At 39.8% G+C, this 13,660-nt stretch overlaps 1 protein-coding gene across 1 annotated transcript in view; it reads right to left on the bottom strand.

The window, feature by feature from the left end:
* The window catches only part of LOC109471808 (muscle M-line assembly protein unc-89-like), a 159,851-nt gene that overhangs the window by 23,014 nt on the left and 123,177 nt on the right, over positions 1–13,660 (bottom strand). The window contains exons 82-96 of the mRNA XM_019771162.1: positions 13,198–13,428; positions 12,630–12,790; positions 12,131–12,242; positions 10,109–10,378; positions 9,585–9,655; positions 9,033–9,228; positions 8,034–8,146; positions 7,164–7,317; positions 6,556–6,576; positions 5,809–5,930; positions 5,108–5,255; positions 3,920–4,195; positions 2,103–2,396; positions 1,279–1,413; positions 525–656 (exon numbers count right to left, since the gene is read on the bottom strand). Of these exons, the coding sequence (XP_019626721.1) occupies positions 525–656; positions 1,279–1,413; positions 2,103–2,396; positions 3,920–4,195; positions 5,108–5,255; positions 5,809–5,930; positions 6,556–6,576; positions 7,164–7,317; positions 8,034–8,146; positions 9,033–9,228; positions 9,585–9,655; positions 10,109–10,378; positions 12,131–12,242; positions 12,630–12,790; positions 13,198–13,428 (2,436 nt within the window). The remainder of the gene's footprint in view (positions 1–524; positions 657–1,278; positions 1,414–2,102; positions 2,397–3,919; positions 4,196–5,107; positions 5,256–5,808; positions 5,931–6,555; positions 6,577–7,163; positions 7,318–8,033; positions 8,147–9,032; positions 9,229–9,584; positions 9,656–10,108; positions 10,379–12,130; positions 12,243–12,629; positions 12,791–13,197; positions 13,429–13,660) is intronic.

Here is a 13,660-nt window from a genome sequence, read left to right as displayed (position 1 = left end):
ATTAAGAATAAGGGAATTAAAACCTTTCATGCACATGAACAATCACAACACATGACAGCAAGATAAGTACTGGTAATTCCAGCAAAACAATCAGAATCTAAAGTACAATCAATATTGCAACAGTACTCAGTGTCTAATGATGCAGGATATGTGAATCCCACAAATATATGATCATCTACCACTTTGTGCTATCATGCTCTAGACTATACATGTTTTATGAATGTCTGATCTGTAGGATTAGTAGTAAGTGTATTTCTTCTGATAAATGAATATGAATTTCTTTTCTGGAATATGACCCATAGCAAGAATGATTTTGTGTTTGACAATGAGCATCGTCAGGATTTCCTGACAGAAGTGAACATAATGTCTCTCCTGACAATTAAAGATTTGACAATGAGCGTGGTTCTGTACATGTATAGAAGAGTAACTGTAACACTTCTTACGTTTCACGATGAGCGTGGTTGTGTACCATGTATGTGGTTGTATACATGTGTGTGTACATGTATGAAAGAGTAAAGGCTTACGTTTCACGATGAGCGTGGTTGTGTAGCGTGCCTCCCCGGCCACCAGTGTGTAGTTGCCAGCATCATCCTGGGTGATGTTGATGATGCTCAGTTTGTGGAGACGTTTCTCAGACTCCATCTGGTACTTTTCTCCTAAAGGTGTCAAAGAGTCACATAAAAATCAAACTTACAATCCATAGTGCCACCTGGTAATGACAATGAAAATGATGTTTATTGCATATTCATGCCCTTCCGGGCTAAATGCATTGGGTGACATAACATACTGTATGATACTAGTTACTAGTACTTAGGGAATTGTATAAGAAGAAAAACAAAACAAAACTAACATCTCCTGTATACTATAATTCATCTAACTCTAAAGCTTACAATAGCTTAATGGTGTAGGAAGTCACTCAAGGTACCCAGTAACATCTTAACCATTAACTATTACTTGTAACCATTAACTATTGAATGTTGCACCAAATCTTCAATAAAGGTCCAGCAAATCTTGCAACCCTATAACACTATTCCATTTACTAACAGATAGATCATTCAGTAACTGTGTCTGGTGTAATTTTTGCCCTTTTGCTCTTCTTGACTTATAAAAATAGTATACACAAAGTAAAATCATGCTATACTATCAAGACAAATTCATACTATAACTTGTTGCAAAGGGCGAACTTATCATTACCTGAAACATTTCTTCAAGACTTTCTCTAAGATAGAATTTGTCTGACTTTCCCTAAGAAATATATTGTGCAAGATGTTTACTGACCTGCGTATATCTCCTTGTCGTTGTGTAGCCACTGCACGGCAGACACGTCCTCGTCAATCTCGAACTGGAGTGTCGCCGTCTGGTACTCAACGACTTCGAATGCCTCGATGGTACGCTGCATCTCAACGTGAGCAGCTGGAGGGAGGGGGAACGGAGATGTTAACTTTAACTTTCAGTCTCCCGAGGGTGCACAAATGCACCGAGTCTGGATTAGTACAGCATAAGTCAGTAGCAACAGGGTTAAAACTGTACAGACTACTACCAACTTGACTACACTTATACATGTACATGTACTCACTCTACAAGATACATTCAATTTGATTCCTTCCACATATGTATCAGCAGCAATTCTAGATTAATTTCAACAAAAAAGACTTTTCCTAGCTCCTCATAATATTAGGTACTGACAACAACAGTTGTAGAAAACACAAAACTTGTTCACATGGAGTAGAGAGACCCGGGACATACAACACAAGGCAACATAACTTGGACAAAAACAAGAACTTTAAGACTTTCTTAGAGACTCAAAAAAATAAATTCTTCCATGGCAAGAATTTGTGAAAAAAATCCTACTGGAATAAAACAAAAAAATCAGAGTAAGATATCATCTTCATAAAAATTCTCTGCTTCATAGATACAGGGCTCTGACTTCATCTGAAAAATCAGAGTATGCTATCATCATCAGAAAAAAATTCTGTCTCTGGCTTAGCAAAAAAATCAGAGTATGATATGATCATCATAAAAGTTCTCTAACTCATACAGGGTTCTGGCTTAGCGAGGGGGAAACAAAAGCAGGATGCAGCTAGAAGCGGGTTTGTTCTTACTCTCTACGTAAATCGTGAAGACGTGTCTGGTTTCCCCAGCAACAAACACGTAGTCTCCGGCGTCTTCCGGCAGCGTATCGTAAATCAGCAGCCGATGCGTGAAGCGGTCCCGCTCGATCACATACTTGTCGCTAATCTCAAGCCTCAAGTCCTTATGCAGCCACTGAGCGTCGTAATCCTCCTCTGAGATTTCGATCTCGAGGACCGCGGTGTCATGCGGGTCGACGCGGATCGGCTCTCGGGGTGCGGAGCGGATTTGGATATCAGGCAGGGGAGTCTCCTCGTCAACTGTAACTAAGCGGAGGAATGCACGGCTCAAAGTTTGCCAGCAGGGTTTTTTTTTTTTGGATATGGCCGGGCAAAGGGTGAGTTAGTGTGGTGCAGGGCTCTCGCTGTCTTTGAGCTTGTTTTTTCATCCCAATTTTGTGGAATAATTCAATCGTTTTTATAATAATGTCACAATTTTTGGCCACAAATGGTAAAATAGATTGAAAAATAAATTGAGGGCATTTGCATTTTGTTTTACCTCTAGTTTTACCTCTAGTAGACAAAGAAAGAAAATAAACAGTAAGTTGAAAATTTGGGTGGGTTCAAGGAAATTATATAGTGTCCTTGGTGAGTGCTTTTTTGTGTTTTGTATTGGAAATGACAGTTCAAACCTGTTTCAGGACAAAAATGGTGTTTTTAACATCAACAAATAGGTCAGGACTTGGCATGGTTTATTTCTTGACATGTTTACTGTAAACCGTTTACAATTTTTTCATTTCTCAATCGACTGATTTTGATTGTCCAGAGATTTTGTCTAGCAGATTTCTGTCAACTGTAGGGATAACAGACAAAGGCGAAAGCCCTGGTATGGTATTTATAGGGTGGCAGTGCAAGACAGCTGATCATGAACTTGTGCTGGCAGCCAGGGGACTTGTCAGTGGGAGTGCCAAGGGAGTGGATGCAGATGCTGAATGCGAAGATGCTGAATGCAAGGCTAAGCATGCCAACAGAACAAACTCAAAATGGCAGAAAATAAAATGAAACCAAAAAGAAAAAAGGTGGACTAAATGACTAACTTGACAAAAAATAACAAAAGTGAAACAAAAATGTGAAAAGGGAAATAAAAATGTACCGGTGGATACTTAAAGGAAGAGTGATTATTAAGAGAGGTGTCTAAGAAACGTGAACTGAAATACTGTGGACATTCACGATTAAGTAACAGTGGACTGGGCGTGTGATTATCTACCTAAGGTTAAGGACTAAAACTTCAAGACTACATTGAGTAAGTTGGACATGATATGGTTATGGACATGATACATATTATCAAAAAAATAACAAGATTGATTGTACAATCATATCAAATCTATCACAAGTTACATTACCGTAAATCATTATATTATCATAACGACAAAGATACAAAATTGCTCCCAGATACAAGCATGATCACAAGTATACATGTACATGTACAAGACTGACACCTTCCATTTATCAAGAGCATTACTTGTCTTAAATTCTATAAGGCTTCTTTACTAGAGGTCAACCACCAGCAGTATACATGTCTGGTATACATTTATACATAGACAGTATACATTTATACACAGATAAAGAGGAATATATCATACCATTCAGGTGTCAAAGCGAATTCTAACATACAGATGTCATCTAGTTTGTACTATTGTCATATTAAACAGAATGACTTAGACGTTTCTCTGTTGCATGTTCTGATGATTTTTTGTAGACATGAAAAATTTTGTTCTGATTCATTTACATTCTAAATATGTTCATGGCGAGAGAAAAAAGTTGACAGCAAACGAAAAATTCTGACATACCTTCAACATAGAGAGTAACAACCTCTCTGGTTTCTCCGGCCACAAAGACGTATTCTCCGGAGTCTCCCTGTTCTGTGTCGGCGATGAGCAGACGGTGTACGCAGCGATCGCGTTCCACCTTGTACTTCTCTCCGGTCTCAATACGAATCTCGTTCCGGTACCACGAGACGTCCACGTCCTTGTACTGGTCGGTGACCTCAAACTCGAAGGTCGCGACCTCGTTGGGCTTGACGGTGATGGTCTCCATCGGCTTGCGACGGAACTCAACGTATTTCACTGCAGAAAGAAGGAAAATCGTTAAACTTCAAGAAAAGTGTCTTAATGAATGGTTTATTTGTTTCAATGCATATGTCACAAACATTGCAGCCAGACCGGCTGAATTGCGTTAAGACATTTACAATTTGATAAAGAGATGATTACCACATATTTACATGGACACGCATTTAAAATTCGAATACAGACATGATTAAAATGTATTTACATCAACCTGCAACATATACATAAACGAGCGGGATAAAAAGGTCCTAAACGGCATTGTCTTCATTATTTTGCAAAGAAATTATCAATGTGGGTCTTTGAATAGTCAAGCTTATCTTCCTACCTAAGGCTACAGGCTACACCAATTTATTTCCTTGTTTCTTAGACAATTTTACGGAAAATACAACAAGCAGATATCATAAAAGCTGAGGACAGGAAGGAAAATTGTATATAACTCCATCAAACTGAGTGCACCAAGGCATAAACCTTTGTTAAAGGCTTTGTTTCTTCAATTTTTTTTCCCGTTAAGCATATTTTCTATATCAGCATGAAAGTTCATCTGAGTTGGTAAATTACATAAAAGGCATAAAGAGAGGCATAAAAGAGGCCATATACATCAGGGCACTTCAACCATCGCTCAACCGGGACGGGGGGCGATATCGACTTCAGACAACCTTTGACCCTTTGCTGACGTCACACGTGGGAAAAATCACGTGTCCACAGCATTTGGGTCAGATAGCTGAGGAAGACTGAGTGATTCGGTCGAAAATTTCTGGTGAGTCAAATTTTGAGTTGGAGAAAAGTTTAAGTTTTTCATAATATTTTCTATAATATCATTATATTGAAGTGGGCTAAGCTGAAGGTACACGTCTTGGCAACAATTCTTCCCTCCGTTGAAAGAGATTCTAGACTACGTTCTTTGGGACTCACCTTCAACATAAAGAGTGACGCTGGTCTGAGCGTCGTTAGCGACAAACGAGTAGTCTCCCTGGTCCTCGAGGGACACGTTGGAGATGTACAGCCTCCTGACTCCGCCCACCTGCTCAAACCGGTACTTATCACTGGTCGACAGGGTCACCTGGACAGGTGGGAAGTATACATATTTCAGTAAACAAACAAACAAACAAACAAACAAGCTTGTCACTGGTCGACAGGGTCACCTGCACAGGTGGGAATTATACATATTTCAGTAAATAAACAAAAAAACAAACAAAAAAATCAAGTTGTCGCTGATGAACATGGTAATCTGTACAGGTAGAAATCACACAATATTACTACAGTATCACCTGCATATATGTAGATAGAAATCAGGTATATTTATTCTGTATTTCCCCACATCTATAATAGACAAAAAGGAAACTACTCTCCTCTTAGGATCACAATATGGCACACATATTACAGAAAAAAAGTGGGATCTTCTGTCTTCCACTGTCTCAGAAAAAGAAGTCAAACCCAACAAGTTATAATTTGTAGCCAGCCTTCAATTTTAGATCAGAATAGTCAAATGTTGAATAATTTGTGCTTCATTGTGCCTGTTTCAGATTTCACTTATTTTTTTCGAGCCTATTGTTGATTTGAGAATAAAACTCAGATATTTTTCTAAATCTAGAAAAAGAAAGAATAAAGTTGACCTCGTTGCGGAACCACTGTCCCTCCACGTCCTCCTCTGAGATTTCCAGCTCGAAGGTGGCGGTTTCTCCGGGCGAGCAGCGGACAGGCTCGTAGATCTTACGGATAAACTCCACATGTTTCGCTGTGGGGGGAAGGACAAGGTGCGAGTTTAGGACTTGCTTACAGATATATTCTGAAAATAGTTTCATCTGGTAGGTAAAGCATACGATATAGAGATTTTCTTTTACACAACCAGTATTGTCTCACCGCAAAAGTGCCACCTACATCGGCTACATATACGTGTAGCAGCAAAAAGCAGTCAGAAGATCTGAGGCATGGTGAGAGACATTACTGGTTGTGTAAAAGAAAATTCTTATATCTCATGCTTACAGATATGTTAGAGAGATGTATCCATCCTCATAACCTTCTTAAGGCAAATTACTACATCTAAGATGAGGGAAAGGTACAATGTAAATGTCTCACAGTACATAACAAAGACATACATGAACAGATGACTACAACTACATTGTACAGTTTGTTAAGTCTACCACAAGGGTAAAGTCAGTAGAGGTGGAAAGGATTTGTAAAAGATATATCTATTATTACTGTTACTGTTTTTGTAAGAATTTCTGAATACCAAACCAACATATCATTGTGATGGTTCTGGTAACTATGGTTTTTGATAAATGTCATGGTTGGAGTGTGGTATCTATGGTGATAGTTACTATGGTGACAGTTACTATGGTGACAGTTACTATGGTAACTACCTGCTGGTTCAGAGGTGGCAACTGATTGGGTGAATGGACAGGTAGGTGGGGTGGTGGCAGGAGAAACAAAACGAAATGGACCAGAGAGAGAGAAGACACACAGGAGACACAAGCAAACAGACATACAAACGGTTACCCAAGATTGTTATTCAGGTAAGGAAAGATTCGAAATTTGGACATTGACATCACAGGAAAAATACATGCAAAGTGTGGGGCTGTGCTGTTTTAAAATCTGCTATGTGATGGCATGGTGTGACTGTTGTATTATTATTGTGCCATTGCCATCCTATAGCATATTTCAGAGACAGCCAACAGTTAGTGGAATTTTTCTTGTGATGTTTCAGTGAAATAAAGGGAAAAGTACTTCAAAAGGAAATAAGGACTGAGAAGTCAGATGATATCAAATGTAAAGAATGGAAGAAAAGGAAGGAAGTGAAGATTTAAGAAAAGGATGGAAATGGAGAGAAGAGTCAAAAGAATTACAATTAAAGGCTATGTAAAGGGTAGGGCAAAACATGCTGCTTGTAAAAGACAGGGTACAAAATTCCACAGGAACTAAAACTATGGAGAGTGTGATCTGTTGAAGTAACGTAGCTACGATGACGTACTGTCAACATAGAGCGTTGCCGTGGCTTTGGTATCCAAGGCGACGAAGCTGTACTCTCCAGAGTCGTCCACGGTGACGTTGAGAATTTCCAGTCTGTGCACCTTCTGGTCGGCGTGCACACGGAACTTGTCGCTGGGCGCAATCGCCTCGCCATTCTGTAAGGGAGGGACGACACTTGGTAAATACTTGTGGTGTGGCAAGGTTTGTAACAAAGAAATTGTTACAATAAACCTGTGGCAATAAAGTGTCATTGCTACATTATTAGGGAGAAATCACTTTCCATGGTGCTGAAATGCCTTCAAATGAAAGTATGACACTAGGTAGATACTTGTGGCAAGGTTTGAGGATTGTTACAAAAATGGTTACATTAACTTGTAGCAATGAAGTGTCACTGTGACATCATTCATGGAAATTGTCACTAGGCAAAATCACTTCACCCTTCTGTAAGGGAGGGATGACACTTTGTAAGTACTTGTGGTAAGGTTTGAGGATTGTTGCAAAAATTTGCTACATGAGACTTGTGGCATTAAAGTGTCACTGCTACATTATTAGGGAGAAGTCACTGTCCATGGTGCTGAAATGCCTTAAAATGGAGGTATGACACTAGGTAAATACTTGTGGCAAGGTTTGAGAGTTGTTACAAAGAAAATTGTTACATTAGCCCTGTGGCAATCAAGTGCTACTTTTACTTTAACATCATCATTTAAAGATACATCATCTCTGTCCTTGGTGCTGAAAGGTTGATAACTGCAATCTTTGCAAAAAAAACATTTTCAGCCATTTCTCCTTGCAATTCTTTCAAGACTGCATCTTGAAGGAAAACAGTTTTACTACCTTTCTAAGAAAAGTTCCTTAAGGAATCAGTACCCACCTTGAGCCACTGCACATCCACTCCTGAGAAGTTGATCTCCACCTCGAAGGTTGCCGTCTGCTTCTCAAAGATCTTGATGTTCTGCAGAGGCCTGGTGAACTCAAGCTTACGAACTGAGGAAAAAAGTATGTAACAGTTAGTACATCTGTATCTGTATCTGTATAGCCGGTATAACCACCCTTCGGCGTAACACACCAGCTTCTGTATCTGTATAGCCGGTATAACCGCCCATCGGCGTACTCACACCAGCTTCTGTATCTGTATAGCCGGTATATCCGCCCTTCGGCATAACACACCAGCTTCGCAGGCACGCGGCGCGGCGGCAGCTAGCTATATCACACCGAACGGCTTGTTACACTCAATCTTTGCACATTTGATTGCAGGAGTTGTTTTAAGTTTTCTAGTGATGATGCCCCAACTGTGCTTGGTGGAGTTTTTGAATACCTCAATTCTTGGTTGATAACTCTTTTAATTCTTTTCTGGGCTGGTATCAGATACTTAGAGGTTGGTACAATGTACTTCCACCAGTTTATTAGTCATTTTGTACATCATGCACAGTCTGGACATGTGGTTAGTACATGTGTGTTTAGCCACATGTCAAGAAAGAAACCGTACAAGCAACTGTTAATGCTTTGAAAACTTTAGCTGTTAATTCCTGAAGTTTTGTTGAAGAAAGGAGCCAGGTTACTTAGAATTTGTGTGTGATACTGTTGAACAGTACACATCTGGATTTCAAAGACCAGATGAACCATAGACAGTTATCAAATGAAGATAGATTTCTGTATTCTGATTACTATATATCATATTAAATATGATTGTTACTTTATGGTCACCCTGTGATTTTATGTGTGAATGTTACAGTAGGACCACATGAAGAATAGATGAACTCTCAATCTAAATGTGGATTCAAATAAAGTCAAAGTCTCCTCACTTTCTAGTACACAAAATGTACCCTAAAGATTCACAGATAAGAATGATTAAATGAAGAAGTTTCCTTACTTTCCACGGTGAGTTGTGTGGTCTGTCTGAAGTCTCCGATGACGACGGCATATTCGCCCGCGTCGCTCTGAGACACGTTGGAGATGGTGAGCCTGTGCACGCAGCCCGACACCTCGATGGTTACGCGGTCGCTCGGGGCAAGCACGCTGCCCTTCCGCTGCCACTGCACCTCAATACCCTCGTGGGAAATCTCAACCTGGTGGTAAATTGAAGAATGTATATATGTAATATATATTCATTTGTGTACTCAAATTGAATTGACAAATTCCCACCCGAAGGGTAAACGCAAGTAACAAAGATAAAAGAAAATTGAAACAGAGTACAAAATAACTTCAAAATCTACATAATTAAAGCCTTAGGTAATTGTTTAAAACCATACCTATGTCTAAAACTAATGTAATGTGTATGTCCTAGTAATATTCTAGATGTTATGAATATGATGTTACAACTTAAGACTCCAGGAAGAGTAGTGAAGTCATGTATATATACATAATTATATAATGTGTCACTAATGGAGGTCTTCTAAACAATTAATAATAAACAAGAACAAACCTCGAAGCTGGCAGTCTCAGTTTCGTAGCACGTAACCGGCTGCAGTGATCGTGTCACCTCTAGGGGGCGCTCTGTAACAAGACAGGGACATGATCGTGAACAAACTTACGCAGTGAAACTTAGTGTAGTGAGTACTAGGTAGTGAGTTCTACCGCACGTAACAGTTTCACAAGGCTTCTTCAAGAACTTCTCAGCCTTACCCAGAGACAAGTGGTGTTACTACAATTTGGGGTGTAACTATTGTATTTAAGGTTGGACTCCATTGTTCATTGCATGTAAAACACTAGTAGAGATCTCAATGAAATGAAGAAACTATATACTATAAGGCCTTAGATGACAGGACTTGGCCAGTCAAAAATTTGGGTGACCGTCTAAATTTGTTGGGTTGAAAACTACAGTTCAGTTCAATTCAACGTTGTTTCAGAATGATTTCTACCAACACAAAAAATTATAAGCTTTGCTTCAGGGTAAGACTGAGACATTTTGGACGAAGCCTTGCGGTTCACTGCTCTATAGAACGTCACCTGTGACGACCAACTGAGCCGTCGCCGTCACATCACGACACTTGAACTTGTACTCCCCGGCGTCCTCAAACGCAAGGTCCTTCAAGGTCAGTCGGTAGAAGAAGTGTCGGTGTAATTTGATCTGGACACGGTCGGAGTTGGCCAGCGCCACACCGTTGTGGAACCACTGGTGCTCAAGGTCGTCCTGGCTGAGCTCGATCTCGAAGGTCACGGCGCCGGTTTCCATGGCTTCCATGTTCTGGAGGGGTTTCTTAACCTCCAGCGGAAGGCCTGGGGAGGGGATAGAACAGACAGGTTGGTGTTCTGTAGGTCAAATGGCAAAGGTCAAAACAACATACTTTTACAGTAGCAAGACTTAGATTTGGGATTTTAGAATAAAAAAAAACCTTACAAATGTATGCAAAAGACTATTTTTTTTCAGGCAAAATATGTATTTCATCAGCCAAATGTAGCTCTTTCATATAGACCATGACAAGTACGAGCAAACCTAATACTAGTATATTCTTCCAGGATCTTTCATCAAGCACTATCTGTCTGTCAAGTTGATGCAGTTCAACACAGGCAACATTTCATATTCAAGTCAGGTCAAGCACATCACAAGTGAAGTTGAACAAATATCCACAATCAGTCAATCAGTGTAGACAGGCATTCACAGTGTAACAAGCATCATGGTGCATTGTGAAACATGGCAAACACACAGTCATTTGTGCTTTCAATTGGTGATCTGAAGGGGCTTTCCAGAAAAAAAAAACTCAATTACCGCTTGAACAGATCATGAAAACATATGATCAGATGATAGTTTGAGTATTTATGTTTACCGAACATATTGTTTTTACTCAGTTTCTTCCTCCTCCTCTTCTGTTCCAAACACTAACCTCTGACCTGGCCAATGACATGATTTGTTGACGTCTGTCACCATGGTGACAGACTGGTGTTGGGTTACATAATGTTGCAATTTCATGGTCTGCCCTACTCCTGTCACCATATACTCGTAGTACATGTATGTGAAATGTGTTTGAGTAAGAATTAACAGGGCAGACCATGTCCGAAGGTAAACATTATGCATTTGCTTTGCAAATGTTACTTCTCTAGTTTTTCTTAATTTCTTGCCTTGCATATGTTTTTTTCTTTTGAAAAGCCCCTGTGTGAAACAGAGAAAAATGAATCCGTACTTACGTTGTGCTGTAACTGCAGATGGAATGGCAGCAAAACAACATGGCAACAGGATGACAAGAGCACAACAACAGCATGGAAACAGTATGATATCAACGCAGCAATAGCACAACAACAACAATGATAGCCTATTAAAGTATGAACACTTGATATGGACAATTAAGTTCAACTTTGATAACAAGTGTTAGCATGTTTTAAAACATAGGCAAGGAACAAGTTGGTTTTGCTACTAATGAAATAATTATGTTCAAGTTATAAATTAAACAACAACTCCTTATCAATGGGATATTATAATCATGTATACCAAAAGGACCCAAATTGGATGTGCTGTAAATTTTGTATCGTAATTCCAAATTCTCTGTTCCAAAGAAATGCAAGAATATTGCATAAAAACAGTAAAATTTTGTTGTGCAGACTTAAAGTAAAGGAGTTTGGTTGAAACTTCTGGAGCATATTGTGTACAATGGCACAATGTAGAACAGATTCAAGAAACAAAATTGAAGGTGTTGAAATAATGTGTTGGCTGATTCTACCAGACTGCTGAGAATTCTAACGAAAATAGTAGCAGTACAATATTCCTAGAAAATTGACACTCTGTTTCAAAGAAATGCTTTTAAAGAAAAACAGCAAAATTTTTGTACCGACTAAAAGGAATTTGAAAGTTCTGAAGCAATGTAGAACAGATTCAAGTCATCAAGAAACAAAATTGAAGGTGTTGAAATACTGTGTTGGCTGATTCTACCAGACTGCTGAGAATTCTACCGAAAATAGTAGCACACATCCAGTGTGAGTCAGTCCACAGGTACCCAGGTGTGCACCTGTGCAGGTGAGTAAGAAAGGCTGTGTTACCTGTAACGGTGAGAGTGGCTGAAGACGTGGCCTTCTCCACCTGGCAGGTGTACTGACCAGCATCCTGCAGTGTCACGTTTCGCACAACCAGCATCAGGCACTTACGCATCACCTGCAATAAATCAATAACTCAACCCATTAACTTATTAACTCAATCCATTAACCCATCAACTAACCAGCATCAGACACTTACGCATCACCTGAAATGAATCAATGACTCAACCCATTAACTCATTAACTTATCAACAAATAAGCATCAACTGTAATCATTAACTCAACCCATTAACTCTTTAACCTGCATCAATAACTCAGACATTAATGTCTCCAATAACTCATTAACCATCTAACTAATCTGCTACCAATACTTGTCTCCCTTGGCCATCTTTTGACCCTCCTTGTACCACCGGGGTTTGGTGAACTCCTGGTTAACTCTGTCCTCACTCTAACCAATTAACTGAGTCAATAACTCATTAATTGCATCAATAACCAGTTAACTAACCTGCTGCTGATACTTGTCTCCCATGGTGATCTCCTGACCATCCTTGTACCAGCGAGGTTTGGTGAACTCCTGGTTGACGTCGGCCTCGAACACGGCGGTGGCGTCGCGCTCCTGTGCAGTCACGTCTGTCAGGTCTCGGGTGAAGCCTAACTCAACCACCTCTGCACAGGGGGAGGTGAGGAGGAAACAGATGTAGTAAATTTTGTTGCAAATTCTTGCCTGAAGCCTAATTGCTAGTTGAACTGGAAGACAATAAGTAGTTCTGGCTCTTAAGATTCTAACTTGTTGGGTTTGACGTCTTTTCTGAAACAACTTGGAAGACACTTTTTCTGTAAAATATGGGTTCTGTGATGTTATAATAGGAGAGTAGTTTTCTGTATGTTTTTACTTTGTTCAAAGTTAATATATACTTCTAATGTTCTCAGAGGAAGTGAGAGAAAACATTGCTATAGTGCTAGTACAGTAACAATTTTGGAAAAAGTTGAAAACACATGTCAATCTGTTCTACAGCTTAGTCTAATTTTTCTGTTTTCTGAAACTTGAACTTGAACTAAAACACGAGACTTACTTGGCACAAGCAGGAAGGCAGTGCATGAAGCCGTTCCTGCCGCGTTGTCAGCCTTGCAGACGTACGTCCCGGAATCCTCGTGATCCGGATTCGGGATGGAGAGCACGCAGGTGGATCCGTCGCGGGAGATCTGGATCCGCTCGCTGGCCGTGATCTCAGCGCCGTTCTTGAACCAGCTGACGCGAGGCTCGGGCTTGCCGGAAACCCTCGCTTCAAATCTGCACTGCTCGCCTGCAGGGGGAGGGGGCAACGAAACAGGTGATTAATTATGAAAAAAACTCTTTTTCTCAGAAGGCAGAGATTATTTCAGCCAAAAAATTAAAAAGATATTTTTTATATACATAAGACTAGTGTTATGGGAGATAGCTTGGAAATACAGAAATGTAGAAAATGTTGAATATATATTATGTATATGAGACTTGAAGCCACAATATATGAGATTTGGGAAATTAAATGTATTACG

The sequence above is a fragment of the Branchiostoma belcheri genome, unplaced genomic scaffold, assembly GCF_001625305.1.
Source record: "Branchiostoma belcheri isolate BF01 breed outbred unplaced genomic scaffold, Haploidv18h27 scaffold26, whole genome shotgun sequence".
Classification (NCBI taxonomy): Eukaryota; Metazoa; Chordata; class Leptocardii; order Amphioxiformes; family Branchiostomatidae; genus Branchiostoma; species Branchiostoma belcheri.
The sequence above is the reverse complement of the archived record's forward strand: the minus strand, read 5'-3'. Positions and strand labels throughout refer to the sequence as shown.